This window comes from Camelus dromedarius, chromosome 6 (genome assembly GCF_036321535.1).
Source record: "Camelus dromedarius isolate mCamDro1 chromosome 6, mCamDro1.pat, whole genome shotgun sequence".
NCBI lineage: Eukaryota > Metazoa > Chordata > Mammalia > Artiodactyla > Camelidae > Camelus > Camelus dromedarius.
Window position 1 is genome coordinate 74,995,028 of NC_087441.1, and position 18,711 is coordinate 75,013,738.

The window sequence follows — 18,711 nt, forward strand, 5'->3', positions numbered from 1 at the left end:
TGTTTGCTGAGCAGGAATCTTTGAGCTGCTACAAAACCAGAAATTTCTCCAACTCTAGGTAGTTTAGGCCATGTAGTTCCAGGCCTAGTGCCAGGAATGCGGTTAAATCTGAGTGAACACATCAGAATCACACCAATGGCAGAGGTAGAATGGTGAAAGGGAACGTAGTAGACTTGGAGTGCACAGACCTGGCAAGAAGTCATTTACTTAATTTTTAATTCAACATATCTTTATATAATGCATTTGTGTGCTTCAAGATAGATACTACTGAAGACACAAAAATGTTTAGTATGTAGGACAGTGCCTAAGCTGAAAATGCTTTTGACAATAAATATGGCAGCAGTTGAGATGAGAAAGATACATTTCTGGCTAAGGTCATCAAGAAGGGCATCATAAAACATGTAACACTAAGATTTTTACAAGCAGAGATGGGGAGGGTAAAGGATAGAGTTCTGAAGAGAGGAGGTGACAATAACAAGGCACAAGGGTGGAACGTGACATACAGAGGAGAGAGCAAATTCACTGTGGCAAAGAGTAGGCATCAGAGTTTCCCCCTTGAATGTCAAGCTAAGAAATCTGAATACTATCGAGTAGATAATTATTGGATTGTCATCAAATAGTGTTTGGCAACTGAGATAGAGGTGAGGAAATGTGGTCTTGATACAGAAGGGCTTTCCAAGGAGACGGATGTGGAAATAAATGATGATCCGTTGAGGCAGAGGGAGGATCTGTAGTAGAGCATCAAGAAGCGTTACACTGTGAGCTACAGTGAGATGTCCTGGTTATTGGCCAACTTAAAAAAAGAAAAATCCTCCCTTCATGCCATATGCTCCTTTAGCTAACATACCCTGTTTCCTGCTCCCCATCGTACAAAACTCAGAAGCCTCCAAATCCTCTCCCTTCTGTTCTCTCTTGAACCCTTTTTGACCGGGCTCTCACTCCCAATACTCCAATGGGTCTTTTCTCAAAATCAGCCCCATTGGTTTCTAAATCCAATGATCAACTCCCAATAGTCATCTTATTTGCCCTACTGGCATTTGAGTGAGTTGACCATTCCATCTTCCCTGGAATACTATTTTCTCTTGACTTTCAGATTACCCCGATCTCCTGGCTCTCTCCTACACCTGCTCTTGTTGGTCTCTTTGGCAGAATCTTCCTCACATCAGTAACCTCTAAATGTTGGCTGTTTGGGGCTCCATTCTAGGGCTTCTCTATTACAGTCAACTTTCAGTTATTTCATCTTGGTTCATGGCTTTAAAAACCACATATATGTTGACAGCTCTCAGAGTTCTACTCCCAGCTGGACCTGTCTCTTGAACTCCAGGACGTATCTAACTACACGCTCAGCAACTTCACTTAGATGTCTAATAGGTATTGAACTCCTGATCAAATTTAGATATTCCAAATCAACACCTGATATTCACACTGATACTTGCTCTTTTCATAGTCTTTCCATCTCAACAAATGGAAACACTACACTTCCAATTGCTTACACCAAAAATATCAAAATTCATCCATTCTTCTTTCTTCTTCTTTCTCTTACAATTAAAATTTCATTTACTTTGCCCTCAAAATATATCAGGATCTGACCACTTTGTACTGCCTTCACTACTACCACTTTCTTCTAAACCAAGACCATCCCTGCCAGAATTATTGCAGTACCTCTCAAGATCTCCTCTTAATAAATGAAATTGATGAACCTCTAACCAGGCTCAAAAAGAAAAAAGAAGACACAAATAAACAAAATAAGAAGTGAACAGGAAGAAATAACAACAGATACCACAAAAAATACAAAAAAAAAATCTTAAGATAATACAAAGAATAGTTATATGCCAACAAATTGGACAACCTAGAAGAAATAGACAAGTTTTTAGAAACGTACAGTCTGCCAAGACTGAGTCAGGAAGAATCAGATAATCTGAACAGATTGATCACTAAAAGTGAAGTCGAATTTGTAATTAAAAAAAAAAAAAATCCCTGCAAACAAAAGTCCAGGACCAGATGGCTTCAGTGGGGAGTTCTATCAAACATACAAAGAAAAATTTATACCTATCCTTCTTAAACTATTCCAAAAAAATTGAAGAAGAAGGAACACTCCCAAATTCCTATTCTGTGAGGCCACCATCACCCTGATATCAAAACCAGATAAAGACACTACCAAAAAAAAGAAAGAAAATTACAGTCTAATGTATTTGGTGAACATACATGCAAAAATCCTTAACAAAATATTAGCATACTGAATCCAACAATACATAAAAAAAAATCATACACTATGATCAAGTTGGATTCATTCCAGGATCACAAAGCTGGTCCAACATACACAAATCAATCAATGTAATACATCACATTAACAAAACAAAGGATTAGAATCACATGATCATCTCAATGGATGCAGAAAAAGCATCTGACAAAATTCAACATCCATTCATGATAAAAACTCTCACCAAAGTTGGTATTGAGGGAATATATCTCAACATAATAAAGACTGTTTATGACAAACCCACAGCTAACATGATACTCAACCATAAAAAGCTGAAAGCCTTCCCACTAAATTCAGGATCAAGACAAGAATGCCCACTCTTACCACTTTTACTTAATATATTGGAAGTCCTAGCCACAGCAATGAGATAAGAAAAAGAAATAAAAGGTATCCAAGTTGGAAGGGAAGACGTAAAACTGTCACTATTTGCAGATGACATGATACTCTATGTAGAGAACCCTAAAGTCTCCACACAAATTACTAGAATTAATAAGTGAATTTAGCAATGTAGTGGGATACAAGATTAATATACAGAAATATGTTCTGTTTCTTTACACAAATAAAGAAATACTAGAAAGAGAAAGCTTTTTAAAAGTTCCCATTTTAAAAAACCCTAGAAATAAACTTAACCAAGGACATGAAAGCCCTATATGCTGAAAGCTATAAAACATTGATAAAGAAAATTGAAGATGATTCAAAGAAATGGAGAGATAGTCTGTGCTCTTGGATTGGGAGAATTAACATTGTTGATTGTAAGCATGCTACCCAAAGAAATCTATAGATTTAATGGAATCTGTATCAATATACCCATGACAAATTTTTCATAGAAGTAGAACAAATAATGCTAAAATTTATATGGAACTACAAAGGACCCAGAATTGCTAAAGCAATTCTGAGAAAAAAGAACAACGCTGAAGGTATAACCCTTCCAGACTTCGGACTATACTACAAAACTACGATAATCAGAACAAATTTTACTGGCACAAAAATAGACATATAGATGAATGGAACAGAAGAGAGAGCCCAGAAATAAACCCACACACCTATGGTCAATTAGTCTACAACAAAGGAGGCAAAAATATACAATGGAGAAAAAGTCTCTTCAACAAGTGGTGTTGGGAAAGCATGTAAATCAATGAAATTAGAACACTCCTTCACACTATACACAAAAATAAATTCAAAATGGCTTAAAGACCTAAATATAAGACATGACACCATAAAACTCCTAGAAGAGGACATAGGCAAAACATTCTTTGACATAAATCATAGCAATATTTTCTTAGATCAGTCTCCCAAGGCAAAAGAAATAAAAGTAAAAATAAATGAATGGACTTAATCAAACTTAAAAGCTTTGCTCAGAAAAGGAAATCAACAAATATAAAAGACAACCTATGGAATGGGAGAAAATATTTGCAAACAATGTGACTGACAAGGGGTTAACACCCAAAATATACAAACAGCTCATACAAATCAATATTGAAAACATAAGCAATCTAATCAAAAAAATGGGTAGAAGACCTAAACAGACATTTTTCCAAAGAAGGCATATAGACGGCCAACAGGCACAAGAAAAGATGTTCAATATTGCTAAGTATTAGAGAAATGTGATGAGACATCACAATGAGATATCACTTCACACCAGTCACAATGGCTATCATCAAAAAGTCTACAAATGCTGGAGTCTATATGCTGGAGAGGCCATAAGAAAAGGGAATCCTCCTACAGTGTTGGTGGGAATGTAAATTGGTAGAGTCCCTATGGAAAACAGTATGAAGTTTTCTTAAAAAACTAAAAATAGACCTATCATATGATCCAGCAATCCTACTCCTGGGTATACATCTTGAAAGAAATGAAAACTATTATTTCAAAAGATACATCCACCACAAAATTCATTGCAGCACTATTTACAACAACAAAGACATGGAAACAACCAAAGTGCCCATCAACAGACAACTGGTTTAGAAGAGGTGGAATATTACTCGGCCATAAAAAAGAATAAACTATTGCCATTTGCAGCTCATGGATGGACCTAGAGATTATCATACTAAGTAAAGTAAGTCAGAGAAAGACAAATACTATATTATATCACATGTGGACTCTAAAAATAATACAAAAATGAAGCTATACACAAAACAGAAACAGACTCTCAAGCATAGAAAACAAAGTTTTGGCTACCAGAGAGGAGAGGGAAGATGGGAGGTACAAATTAAGAGTATGAGATTAACAGACACAAACTACTAACATCAAATAGATAAGCAACAAAGATTTACTTATTGCACAAGGAATTATACCCATTATATCTTGTAATAACTTACAGTGGAATATAATTTGACAAAAAAAAAAAAACCTGAACGCTGTACACCTGAAACTAAGGCAATGTTGTAAATCAACTATACTTCAATTTTAAAAAAAAATCTCCTCTTAAGACATACCTAAGTGCTCTGTCCACTCTCTCCCTACAGTATATTGTCAAAATGCACCCAAACAGATATTTAAAGAGATCGTGTTGCTTATCTATCCAAAATTGTCTAATTGCTTTCCATCTCACACGTGGCAGGAAAATCAAAGTGCTACCACAGCTCCCCCACCCTCACTATCATGTCACCTGTCCAGCCTCATGGCCTGATTCTGTCTTTTCATCCCAGCCACACGAGTCTCCACGCTCTCCTCTAACACAGCAGACAACATGAACACCAGTCCCTTTTAACTCATCTTCCATCTTCCTAGAAGCCTCCTTCCCCAGGTAGTCTTCACAGGCTAATTCTCCCAGCTCCTTCAGGTTTCTGCTAAGTGTTGTTTTGTTTTGTTTTGTTTTGTTTTGTTTTGTTTTGTTTTGTTTTTCCCCCTCAAGGAGGCTTTTATCCAGGCACTCCAATTTTCTTCTTTTTCCTCCTAGCTTTTGTGACCGCCTGGCAAACTATTCATTTATTCATTCACTCATTTTTGTCTGTCTCCTCTCCCTGGAAAGAATGTAAGCTCCACTGCAGCTTTTATCTCTGTCTATAGCATAGCAGATGTTTAATAAATAGTTGTCGAACTTAATGAACAAATACATAGAGAAGGATAAGAAATATAGTGAAGTGGGGGAAGGTATAGCTCAGTGGTAGAGCATGTGCTTAGCATGCATGAGATCCTAGGTTCTATCCCCAGTGCCTCTATTAAAAAAAGAAAAGAGAAAGAAATACAGTAAAGAAAGAATTGATAGAATGTGCCTTCTTCTTTGATTACAACTTAGAGCGAGCCCTTCCCCCTGTCTTCATGGGTAAACTGACCAGGTCTGAACTGTATAGACTTGTTGCCTCCAGCTTTGAAAGCCTACTGACACCATGCTGTAACCACAGAAACTAACCAGACAGAGATCAACATGAAGAGAAAGAAAATGCCACTGAATTCATCTCTCGCCTTCTAGCTCCACCCCCGTCTACGTAACAAAGATTTCTTTACGATCTTAGCTCATATATATTTTAAGAAAAATAGAAAAAATAATAGCACTGATTTTTTAAAAAATTGCAACAGTATGGGCACAGTTGAGGCTAATAAAAAGCTTTCATACTGTCAATTTTCCATGAAAAGCAAATTTGTCATCATTTAGTTTTTACTCTACTTCTTCCTCCCAGTCCTGGCTTCTCCTGTATTCGCAGCTCTTTCTGCACGTTCTCGTTTCATTGCCACCTAGTGGAAAATTCAGCTGATGTTATTAATACGGTCTACAATATAACAGGCTAGAGTTTATCTCCAAAAACACTGACAGGGTTCAAAAATATTCCGACCAGATTGCACCAAAGTGTTATAAAAAGTATTTTCTATAGATGTGCACAGATAATATTATCATTCTTTTGTATTTATTTAGTACTTCCAAGAGAAAGAGTATTTGTAAAAGGTACTTGTCAATTTATCCCTTCCCACCCCCTTTACCACCTGGTAATCATAAGTTTGAAAGCAGGTAGGGAGGGCTAAGTTGAATGTTTGAGATTTGCAGGTACAAACTACTATATATAAAATAGATAAACAACAAATTTCTTCTGTATAGCACAGGGAACTATATTCAATATCTTGTAGTGACCTATAATGAAAAAGAATAGGAAAAGGAATATATGTATGTATAACTGAACATGTATAACTGAAACATGATGCTGTGCACCAGAAATTGACACATCATAAACCAACTATACTTCAATAAAAAAGAATGCAAATAAAAAAATTAAATAAAAAGAAACTTCAAAAGTACTTGTCAAAAAGAACTTAATAAGCAAACTTAAGTTGTAGATATTTTGCACAGTAGCAATTATGCATTTCTTAAGTCACTGAAAATATAACTTTCCTACAATATTTCTCAAATGCCAGGCATAATATTAATCACGACCTCATAATTTATTTTTCCCATGTTGCCATTCATGAAACTTTCATTGTTTTCACATTGGGAGGCTAGTATGATGTTATTCTGTGGGGGAGAGAAAAGGACAGATAGCTCCTCCATCACCAGTTTTGCTGGTCCTTTCTATTTGCATTCACATTTTCTCTGAACGTAACAAAAATAACATAAAGCAGCACATTTTTTTTAATATGGAGGAGGGGGAAGTAACCAGGCTTACTGATTGGTTGACTGCTGGGGACTGAACCCAGGACCTTATCATGGGAAGCATGTGCTCTGCCACTGAGCTATCCCCTCCCCACATAGAACAACTCCTTTCAAATGTGCTTTTAAAAGCACTGTATCTGTCTGATTAATCGTGTTCTGATTGGTCTGTTCGGAATATGCACAGGTAAAAAGATCAAGGGTTTGAATCATGTGTTTGTAAAGCCGCATACACTTTCATCCTCCCTCAAACAAGCCCAAACCCCTAGAGTAGATCATTGAAAAGATAGAAAGGCTAACTTTGTTTTCTAATAGAGCCAAACCAAATAACTCTCCCGGGCAATCATGCTGACAACAAACAATAAAGCACCTGTCATAAAATAACATGATATTATGATATGCTGACTGGAAACTGAGCTTTGCCATAGAATAAATGACACCATCCTAACATACAAGCACAAAGGCAAATGGGAAATACGGGATTTATTGCTTTAAAATCAAACTAACAATGTATTATGGCAGTATGTTGGGGAAAATTGCAAATGCCCTGAGCCCACTAAATAACCATGACTGACACCAAGGTATTTGAGCTGGAGGACACATGAGCAGCTATCCTGCAAGCCTCATGAAAACCTCTTGAAATTGGTTTCCTTTTCCAATTTAGAAAAGGGAAAGAGACAAAAGATAGGCGAGATCGGGACAAATCAGAAACAAGCACGCTATAAATGAGTCTCCTAGCTCTCTGAGCTCCATCAAACGCTATTTTCAACTGCATTTTTATCATGTGGCTCCTAGGGCTCCCTTTCAACATCTGTTAATACCTTTAGAAGGGATGTTTGCTTTCCTGAAGCAAAGCAAGAATTAGTCCTGCAAAAAAAGTATTCAATTAAAGTAGAGTGTCAAAGATTAGAATGCATCTAATTTCATGAAGAAAAATGGGAAAATACACTGTGACTTGTTACTTTCCTGCTCTTGGCACATTTCATTTTCATTTAAAATTTCTCCCCAGGAATACTGGATATTTGCTGACTCTGAATGAAGAGAAAATTGCCCTCTCAGTGTACGTCGTCTCCTGCTCAGAAGACACAGATACTACTCTCCATCGCTCTGTAAGTCTTCCAAGGGACAAGTAGTCACTGCTCAACTTCATAACTGCAGCAACTTCAAGCTTCAGCCAAAGCGAGAAGATCATAGACCATAAAATACAAACAAGGGCCTAGGTACCACTCACGGGCTGTTGGGTTTGTCTAGGAAATTGTATGAGTACTTGACTCTTCTTAGTCTGGAAAAAGGAGGAGCAGTTTGGAAAAACTAATAGAGCTTGAGAAAGGGAAAAATTCATAAACATGGAAATTCCCACATGAAGGTCCGTTGTCCTAGAACACTGGACTTTATCTTCTCCTGGGTAACTGTCCCCCCACCCAGGGTTCCTCTCAGACACCCTACCCCTTAGGAAACATCCTTGAACTCCACCCCGATGCCTCCCTGCCCTGATCTGGGTGAAGAGCCTTTTCCCATGCGTCTGTCCACTCTCCTGGTCCTGATCGTGTTATATCATCATTGTTGCAGCGCTTCCCCTCCCAGCCTGAACTGGGGAAGACATGGTCTGTGACTTGTTTAACTCCCTATGCCCAGTGTCTAGGCACAAATGAAAGCTCACTAAATGAATAAACAAGTAAGACTACTGTCTGAGGACATGTTTTATACTGTACAATCTTCCTTCTTTAAAAACAAGCCGAAACATTTATTTTATTGGTCCTGCAAAGTAAATTCTGGAAAATCTATGCAAACCACAAATACTTGCCAAAATGAGAATCACATGATGCCTTAGATGAAAAGATATGTGGTTCCACATATTTTTCTTTTTTTCAAAGGAAAGTTAGTTGGCACAGAAAAAAGAAGGTAGATTAGATTTTTTTCCATTTTTTCTTTTCTTTTTTTTTTTTTTTTTATTTTTTTTTTAGCCTGACACTGTTTTTATGAGCCAAGAAACCTAGATGAGGTCACTTCTTCAACTGAAAAACGGAGGTAATCCTGTCTGTGCTTGCTGTCTTATGAAATTGTGGCAAGCATAAAATAAGTTAATGGGAATAAAAGCATTTTTTACAACTTTAAATTGGTGTATTAAGGCTATTAAGGTGCTAAAAAGCATAAATGGGATTTATTACATAGAGTTTTCTACTTCTTTGTCTTATACAGGGTAAAAATTGAAGAACACATTCTGGTGACAAGTTGGAGTTTGACATTATCACTGTCCTTGGATGTAAGTAGGATTTTTGTAGCTTGAAACCTTGACCTGTTATAGTTATTATCACTACCACGACCAGCACCACATCATCAAATATGGAACATTAATGAGCGTTTAGACTCAATTCTCTTTCATGTTTCCTTGTGGTGGAATCAGAATTCAGTGTGTAGGAAAAAACTGGTCATGCCTGTTTCAGATACTTCCCACATGGACAGCGTGTTGACTTTGGAAAACTCCTTGGTGGACCAAAAGCAAAAAGGTACCTGCCAGGTTCCTTGTTGCCTTCCTGCCCATGGCAGAATAAAATAGAAGACAATGGGTCTTAACTGATCTCCACTGTGATGTGAGACTCACTTGGCAGAAAACCTACAATCCTCCATAATATTATTGGATGGACTATAATATAATGGAGTCATATTGAGACTTTACCGCTCTGGCAATCAGACAATTTAATAGCATCCTAGCATGCAGAATTCAGAATTATACTGCCTCGAAATGTTTCTCAGGAACAATGAATTAATAACTCAGTTATACACATACTTGATTGATAGTCATCACAGTGAGGAGGTTCCCTAAAGTAACTTCCCCTCATGCATGGTCCAGAGATGACACAGATATGGCAGAAGTCCAGTGTTACCTGAAAACCATTCCAGTGCCATTGCAAAGGCCTTGCTGCACAAAATTTCAAGATGGACCAACAGTGGTCCCATTGGCTTTCTAACCCAGCACTTGAGGTGCAATAACTCATTAGTTGGAGAAATACTTTCTCAAGTGTCTACACGCCAGAGCAGTAATGTGACAATTACAAATCGCCTCCTGTCCATCACAGAATATAGAAATTTCACACTACCCTTCACACTAATCACAATTCTTCCCTTGAAAAGGAGTCATTTGAACAACTCCATTACTGAGATGCCCGATAACCTTTCTTTCTTTGGACAACTGCACAGGAACTTTTCGAAATCGTCACCCCTGCCGCACTCCAGGATATGAGTTTTGTGACTAGAATTTAACAGCTCCATACGAGAGAGAATGGAGAGAGAGAAAGAAAAGGGTGGGAGGGCATAAATTGTTTATTTACTAGAGCTCTAAATTCTTTAGTTTTTTTCCAAAATATCACTAGCTCTCTAAGACATATTTTTTAAATTCCTGTCACAATATTATAAAATATCCTTTTAAGGGATAGTTCAGCAAAAGTTTAACAGTTCAGAATAATAGAACTATATGGTAGTAGTTGGCACAATTAATGTGCCGTTGTATAATTCCTTATCTTTATATCCATGGGTGTCTACAGCAAAGTCATGAACAGATCTCTAAAATCTTTTCCTATGTCATGCAAGACCTACTTATAAATAAATAAACATTGTGCTGTCTGCATAACCTTCATTCTTGCTCGTCAGATGCCATACAACTTCCTAACTCCTCTCCCACACTGTGCAGTTAGCAGCCCTCACCCCCGCACCACCCCCTCACACACACGCTCACTCACATGTTCACATACACGATTCATCCAAACCAGCCAGTCTCCAGATCTTATTTTCTACCTCTTTTTCCTTTCATGCTCTTTCTCTCCTCTAGAAGACACTTCCCCACTTCTTTTACCAATTCAGATCCTTCCATTTCAAGGTTCATTGCTACCAAGAAGCATGGAATTCTTGACTCACTGAATCCACCATTCATCTCAACCTTACTTTGAATATTCCCATAGGTTATATAAACACAGTAGGTACCACACCAGTATGAGTTTCTTTCCAGTGGCCTCAGAAGGATTCTGGGCATGTGGCACCTTCCAAGTAGACAGTACGCACCTCTATACCAGGAGTCATCTACTCAACTTGCTCTGATTCTCCAATCCATCCAGTGCACGGTATGCTCAGTGGAGGTACTAAAGGCATTTTGAAAAACTGCTTGAATCGAATGACTTTTTAAAAGTGAGTAACTATTCATTAAGACATTTAGAGGATGATCAAAGATGTCTGAGGTTCTCATTTTTACCAGCCTGGTTTTGTTTTAATCTGCCATCGTGTATGACTGTACACTTACCGGAACAGAGACTTGAGGATTATCCACAAGTTTTCCCAGCACAGCAAAACCATTGACATCGATTTTGCCCCTTGGCTTTATCGGTAAGGATTCGATTCTGTTACAGTCAACAAAGAGCGTAGCACTGCTCCTTTCCACGCCAATCATGATCTTATGCCACTGGGAGTCGAACAAGGAGGGCAAATTCGAAAAGGCTGCAGTTTGGAGACTGCCATCCAGTCCCTTGTATGAAAATGAGACAGATTTGGTCTGGCCATTAATCTTCACACCAACTTGCTCCTTCCCCGAGGAATCCTGAATCTGCCAAATGCTCCAGTGCTTTTTGAGCGTGCTTCCGGTCATCCGGAAAGTAGTGAGAAAGGAGTATTCTTCAGGCAGCCCACTGGGATACAAATGCCTGAGTAAAACGTTAAGACAGTAAATATAAATCTTGTTTTCTGTACCCAGGTGTATTACCATGTTTCCTAATTATGCTATTTTAGCTGCTGGATCTACAGAAAGGCTACAGTGTGGAAAACCATGTACTATTTGTTCTTTCATGACTGTTCATAAACCTTCACAGAAGTTCAATCATTCATGTACGTTAATGCTCCATCTTAAAATACACGTTGCAGAAAAACCTCCCTCATGGGTAAGAAGGGTTCCCAAATGCCACATAATCCCAACAGTATTACTATTTATGCTACCCAAAGGGCTACTGTTCAGCAATTCCACCCAAGAAAAATGTATTCCGCCAACAGACACATTCTTGCAAAGTTCTTGGCAACAGTCTTCCACAACTGAAAGACGAGATCATTTGGAATTCAGATCAGCTCTACTAGTTTTTGAGACCCTTTAATTAAAGTGGCTTTTTAAATTTTTATTTTAACATAACATGTTAGGATTATCTGTTATTTCCATAATTGCTTGGATTTGCCCCCTCCCCAAGTCTGTCAACTGCACTGGAGGTTTTAATACGTACATTTAAAAACGTTTAGTTTGGAGCTGAAGAAAAGAAACATACAAGAGCTATTTACTATCCTATTTTCCCAGAATTATGCTAACATATCTATTTTGATATTTGTTTTTACTATAGCTTCTGTTTGTCATATTTCCTTTGACTTTAGGTTTTTCAGAATAAACCTATTCCAAAAAAACTTCTGGAAAAGAAGCTAAAGTTTGTTAATGACAATATAAGACACTGCCTGCTGTGTAATTATAAAACCTTATGGAAGTTTATATATCTCATTTAACCAATCTCAATTAATTGGGAGCTAGGAAATAAGTTTTGAAAGTTTTATTCAATGGCAAAATTTGGCAAGTATCCATTTAAATTACAGATATGTTCTTTTGAGTATTCTTTTTAATTACTGACCTGAATTTAACCACATACTTAAAGAATTTTGGGGAGGGGGTCCAAGATAGTTATTGCTGAGGTGTGAGGGTTTCCAAAAAGGAAGATAAATCCTAATGTTTTGTCTCCTCTTCCTTAAAGCATTAATTTTCTATGCTTTAAAAAAAAACACACCTGTGTCACCTATACATTTGTTTAAAGATGTGCTGAGCAAGGCTGTAGAATTTCATCATTCCCTAGAAAAAACAAGTCTACTTTGTTTTGATTCTAAAAGTCACAGTAACTTCCTCTCATGAGTCCTTTCCAAGACATTGTAAGGTTAACTGCAGGACCTCTCCCAATGTGTGCTTCATCCAATTTCCCTGCTAAATGAGCAAAGAGATTATGCTGAAGGTAGGATGTGACAAAATGTCTTCATTTACTTCTGACTTGGCCATGTAATGCTAAAACCTTTTTAAAAACAGGAAGTGGTTGGGGCTGTTAGAAGAGCAATTCATTTATAGACCCATTGTTCCGTCAAGAATATCCATCTCTCTCTTTCTCCATATATATGGAAGCAATTGTTTGTGTGTGTATACAAATATAATCAAGATCGCCATGCTGTTAAGCTTTCAAACTAGGCAAACGCAGTAAGAGGTAAGAGGAGAAACATGATGAGAAGAGAAAATTCCTTCCAGTGTTCAACTTAGTAAAAAATATATATATGTATTTGTATATACCTAAGACCAGTTAAAAGCCCTCACAAGTCTAATTTACAGAACAGTCAGTCCCATTGTCTTTTCTGAACACCTGAGAATCTGTTCTTGCAAATATGCTCCGCATATCGCTAAGTAAACTTGACAGCATACATAATTTAAAAGAAGCTGAATGTATAAATGATTTATTTCGTTATGTTACAGTCTGCACAGAATAACTTAAAAGAAGAACCATAGGGTTTGAATAAAAGATAAGAAGTCTTTGGACCTTGAAATATTTGTTTATGACCTTAACCCAAAGAAAAGCTAAGGATTATATTTGTTAAGGCAAACAGGCACAACATGTTTGAAGGATGAGTTGAAAATGTAGAATAAAAAGCATCAAAATTATGTGGCACCTAATATTTTTTAAAAATTGAAAAGATAAATGAGGATAAATTGTGGCTCTGTCACATTAGCTCTGTCCTCTCCCTCCCATGAAGATTCTGCTAATAGTTTCTTTTTACTCCCTTGCATCTTATATTCTCTAGCACAGAAATTCCCTTAAAAACCAAGACAGCCTGCTAAATGCATTGTTTGAGAGCAATTCCAGTACCTACCTTTCTTGAATGAGTAGATTTGAAAGGCAGCTTGAAAGGGAAGAATCTACTGAGGAGCAAAGGCCCCCATCTGCATCTTGTCTCTCCTCTAGTCCTCTCCACGACGTACAGTAAACACGTCACTAACACCACTGTGTACCAGGCTCCATTCAAGCCTTGTCCATTTGTTAATATTTACTCTTCATGGCAACCCAGTGGCATCATTATTATTCCTAATTTTAAACTGAAGTTAACTGAATCAAAGAGTCTAAGTAACTTGCCATGGGACTCTATCTATCTCAGCCCTTGGGCTTACCTCCCCCAGTTTTTATTTCTCCTTCTCTCTTCTACTTCCTCCCTCCTTCTTCCTTCATATCTTAAGAAGTCTTGCCAGTAAAACAAGAGCTTTTAGTTTTTGTGGAGGCAGGGAGTCAAGGAGACAGACAATATGGGACATTGGTTGTAGCCTGTGAAAAATATTTCATGGTAGCTCTAAGCATGTAGAGAAGAACAACAACAAAGATGAACAGAAAGGCTGCGTGCGTGTGTGGCCTCGAGTTTATCAATCACTGAACTTAGAGTTAATGACAGTCCAGACTTTACCTTAAATTATAGAAGAGAAAATTAAGTCAGCACTGAGAGTCTCCTGTCATGTTTAATTATTTTATTAAAGAAAGAAAAGCCATAATATTATGGTTACTGGAGAAAGGGGATGGGAAGGGATAAATCTGGGAGTCTGAGATTTACAAATATTAGTCACTATATATAAAAATAGATTTTAAAAAGTTTCTTCTGTATAGCACAGGGAACTATGTTCGATTTCTTATTAATGAAAAAAAATGATGATGAATGTATGTATGTACATGCATGACTAGGACACTGTTCCGTACACCAGAAATTGACACATTATAATTGACTGTGTTTCAGTAAAATAATAATAATAATAATAATAATAATAATAATAATAAAATTAAATTAAATTTTTAAAAAATGAATAGGAAATTGCAGCAGTTCCACATACAATATTCATTATATGTTACACATCATATACACACAAAATAATTATGCATCTAAGTAATTTGGATTCATATGTGTGTGATTCAAAATAAAATACATTGCCTTTTTACACCTCTGATTTAACTAATCCTGTGAGATCCATTAGAAGAAAGGAAGATATGCTTAAACCTTCATTCTTTAGTTTTGTTTTAATAAATTTTTTATTTTTGTTTCAATTTTCATTAAATATAACACATCATAAAAAATTTTTTTAAATTTAAAAAAATTAAAAAGAAAAAAAAGCCAAATATTCTAAAGCTTATTTAAGAATACATATAACATTTCTCTACACAGAAAGAAAATACAAGCAAAAAAAAAAGTCAGTGGCTGTTATCATGCCTTTAGTCTTCCCAAATATGACTGGTTTCCAGGGTTGGTGTGGGATCGTGGTTAGAAACACAGCCTCTGAAATAATTCTGCCTGGATTTCAATCCTCCCAGCACCTCCTAACCCTGGGACCTTATGCGAGTAACTTAAACTTCCTAGCCTCAGTTCCCTCTTCCAAAAAATATGAATAATAATGTCCCCACCACAAAATTATAATGAGAATGCAATTTGATGTAAATTAGTAAATCTATAAAAAGAGCTTATACAGTGCACTATTGTTGTTTTATAAAATATGTGCTCAAAACACGAATTTCTATCTTCAATCTGGCACTATATCAGAATATTCTAATCTGACCAAAATTTTTATTATTATAAACATTTAGAGTTTCTATGGTATTCTTTTACTGCTCTAATTATTATTTACCTGTACACCTTAATTTCTATCAAAGCCCTAATTTTCTTGTCCATATACCAAAGGAATCTTAATTCAATTTTTTACAGTGCCCTAAAACATACCGTAATAATTATCACCGTCACATTTAAGGTATTTAGGTGATATAAAACCGAAAGCCCTGAAGCTCATTCATAACAGTGGCATGACTCAGTCATTGCACATGCACTACATCATCTCAGTTATAAATAATTTAAAGAAGAAAAGGCTTAGTTCCAGAGAAGGAGATGTAGGGTTTTTAAAAGTATTATCACCACCATTGTATCTGTTATCATCATTCTAGTTTCACTTTTGTTTGGTCCCTGCCCAGGAGCCAAGCACTGGATGCATGGTTCTATTTCAGCACCAGGACGCTTGAACAGCACCATTGTGAGTCTGCTAGCCACCTGGTGGTTTCTAGTTAAATTTATGTTTAACCTCTGGCACTCTTCACAGAGGGTCCTTTCAGTCAAGCCAGACAAATTATAGAAAAACAGAGAGCAAAGTAATAAGAACATGTCCTGAATCAATGTATAATAGTCTCAGTGATTTTTTTTTCCTGGAATGGAAAGTAAATTACACACTGAAAACATGAAGAGCATTCACATACTCAGGCACTAAAGATAGGTAGGTAAATAAATTCCTTCATCTTTAAATAAAATCAGGATCCAAGGAACATGGAGTGGAGCCTGAGAAGACACCCTCACATCAGATAGATTTTCATTTTTTAAATGACATTTGTAGCAGGTAATTAGATAAAGGATTTTTTTACACTACCTGGTTGGAATTCTGAAGTCTACATTGTTCCCCAATTTGTAAGCCACTTGTAATGAAGTTGATCCCACTACCCTCTGGATAGCTCTTCTGGAAGCTGCTTTATCTATCTGGAACTGAGAAATCAAGTCAAACCCTACAGAAAGGAAACACAGAATGGAAAGGCTAAAATGAGATTGGTTTCATTCCTTTCCACAACCCTCCCAAATAAAAGACTGTATCAGGTAGTTTTTCGGAAAGCATGCATTGTCAGTATGATACACTGCTACTCGCCTGGTAAATCATCTTGGCCAATCCTGACTTTTGGACAGAGTTCATTTTCACCATTTGAATTTGAATTGACAGGGAACCCTGCAAAAGAGATAGCATGTCATCCCACCTCAGCCCCCACAGGGACTGCGGGGACATACCAATGATGATAAGAGCTGAGCAACCTTTGAAGCACAATATTACACTAAACAGCTTACTTCCAAGTAGTATATTTGGTGTTAGCTCTGTGACTCTATGATTATAATTTATTTATCTTCAACCCGTCCTGAAAGGGAGGTAAGGCACAAAGTTGCTTTAATCATTTGCGATGGGAAAATGTTCCCATTGGGGAAGTTTGGAATTTGCTCCTTTAGAACCAGAGCTGTGTGGTGTTCTGAATGGCACAGTGTCAGAAGCCTGTCTGGAAAGCTTTTAGTGGTTTGGGCTAGAAAATATTCCTTTCAACACCAAAAATTTTAGAAATCCTAAGAGAATCGAGAGCCAGTTCAGTGGCACTTCTGAAGAGTGGAGTTCTTAAAGAATCTTTGTCAAGTGGAGGAAGGAGTTGAGGGCATCTTAGGATTCACTACTCTTAAATAAAATATAGAAGATGCATTTAATTTTATAAGCTCATTCTAAGAGATCATATTAGGGCTCCAACTAGACTATTGCCAACAGCCAACAATGGGGCAGAGTAACAAGAAGAAGAGAATTGTGAGAAGAATTAAACCCTCAGTCACGAGAAGGATGAGAAATCCTAGAAGGAAACTGGGTGCTCCTTACACATGGGAAAGATTACAGGGAAGGGCAGTTTTTTCAGTAACACAGAAGGCTTCATGTAACTGTCCAACCCTGGTGCCCTGCTGGAACTCACCTGATGACAGACACTTCCTAGACTCCAAAAGCATTTTCCAGTTATACAGCTTTGGCAAACATACATTTTACACCTCCTCTGACCCCAGATTATCGGCTTCTATCTATCCATCCAGCCAGCCAACATTACCAACCACCATCCAAACCAGGCTGGCACTGCCGAAGGCACCGTGGCGCACAGGTTAGGTTTCCTGCAAAACTCTGATCACAGCCAGAACTTTTCCATATGCAACACTGCCCTCAGAAAACTGGATACAGAGGACACACAAGGCCAGGGCAGGGTTGAAGAATGAGGGTGTGAAAGACCCTGGACGCTTCACTCATCCACAACCCTGTCTGATCCTTTCTGGGAACAAGGGATCTTTTAAAATCTAGAAACTGTGGCCCTTACTTGGGCGACGCTTGACAGTCGCAGAGGCCCAGGGTCCCAGGAAACTGCATACAGAGAAGAAAACTGGAATCTTCCTGAAGAGGAGAGAAGAAAAATGACTCAAACAGGAGTCCCTCCAGATGGGGACTACTTCAACATTTTGTAGGTGACACACTTAATGAATGCGGCAATCAGTCCTCAGTATGGCGTATTTTTTCCATTGCCTTTATCAAATCTGATCAAGAGATTTAAGGAATTCTCTCATGCCCAGCCCCTACTCTAAAGCAATCATGAGATTGCTGTGTTCTCTGTCTCACTTTCTCCAAATTCTCCTGTCTCTCTGCTTCTACCCCTCTATACTTGTCCATGCTTTCTTTTCCCTTCCTGCCTCTCCATTTTGGGGGCTATCTCACTCTCTTTGTCTCTCTCTTCTGTCTCTCATGATTGCTCTTTTCTGTCTCTCTCTCTCTCCCCTCTCCCCTCACCTCCTCTCCTGCCATCACTGCAGAAATACAGACTCTTGGTTCCCAGGGCCCCCAGCCCTGTGTCCCCACCACTCTTTTCCACGTCAGATTCTTACCATAAGTTCTTCATTCTCCCAACAGGTTTTCCTTTGTTGCCACCAGTCCCAAAGAAGGAGGGGTTGCAGGGGAGTCAGGGCTCCCCTAAGACCCTTCACTGCCACCCCAGGACTGAGTTCTGGGCCCAGCCTTGGTTCCTCCTGCCCCTGTGAGGGCTAAAAGCAAAGGGAGTGAACCAGGGGCACCTGGTGACACTTTAAGCCAAAGCAGAGGGAAGGGGCGGGGAGAGGTCACCCCGTAAGGCTGGGCCTAGCCAGAGGTGTGTCTCCAAAGCAAACAAGGTTCCACTGAAGGAGGGATTAGCAAGGGAAAGTTTGT

At 37.9% G+C, this 18,711-nt stretch overlaps 1 protein-coding gene across 1 annotated transcript in view; it reads right to left on the reverse strand.

Moving 5' to 3' along the window:
* Positions 1-13,948, reverse strand: part of COL9A1 (collagen type IX alpha 1 chain) — an 80,389-nt gene extending 66,441 nt beyond the window's left edge. The window contains exons 1-2 of the mRNA XM_031455939.2: positions 13,755-13,948; positions 11,128-11,524 (exon numbers count right to left, since the gene is read on the reverse strand). Coding sequence (XP_031311799.2) covers positions 11,128-11,469 — 342 coding nt within the window. The 5' untranslated portion in view covers positions 11,470-11,524; positions 13,755-13,948. The remainder of the gene's footprint in view (positions 1-11,127; positions 11,525-13,754) is intronic.
* Between the last annotated feature and the right edge of the window lie 4,763 nt (positions 13,949-18,711).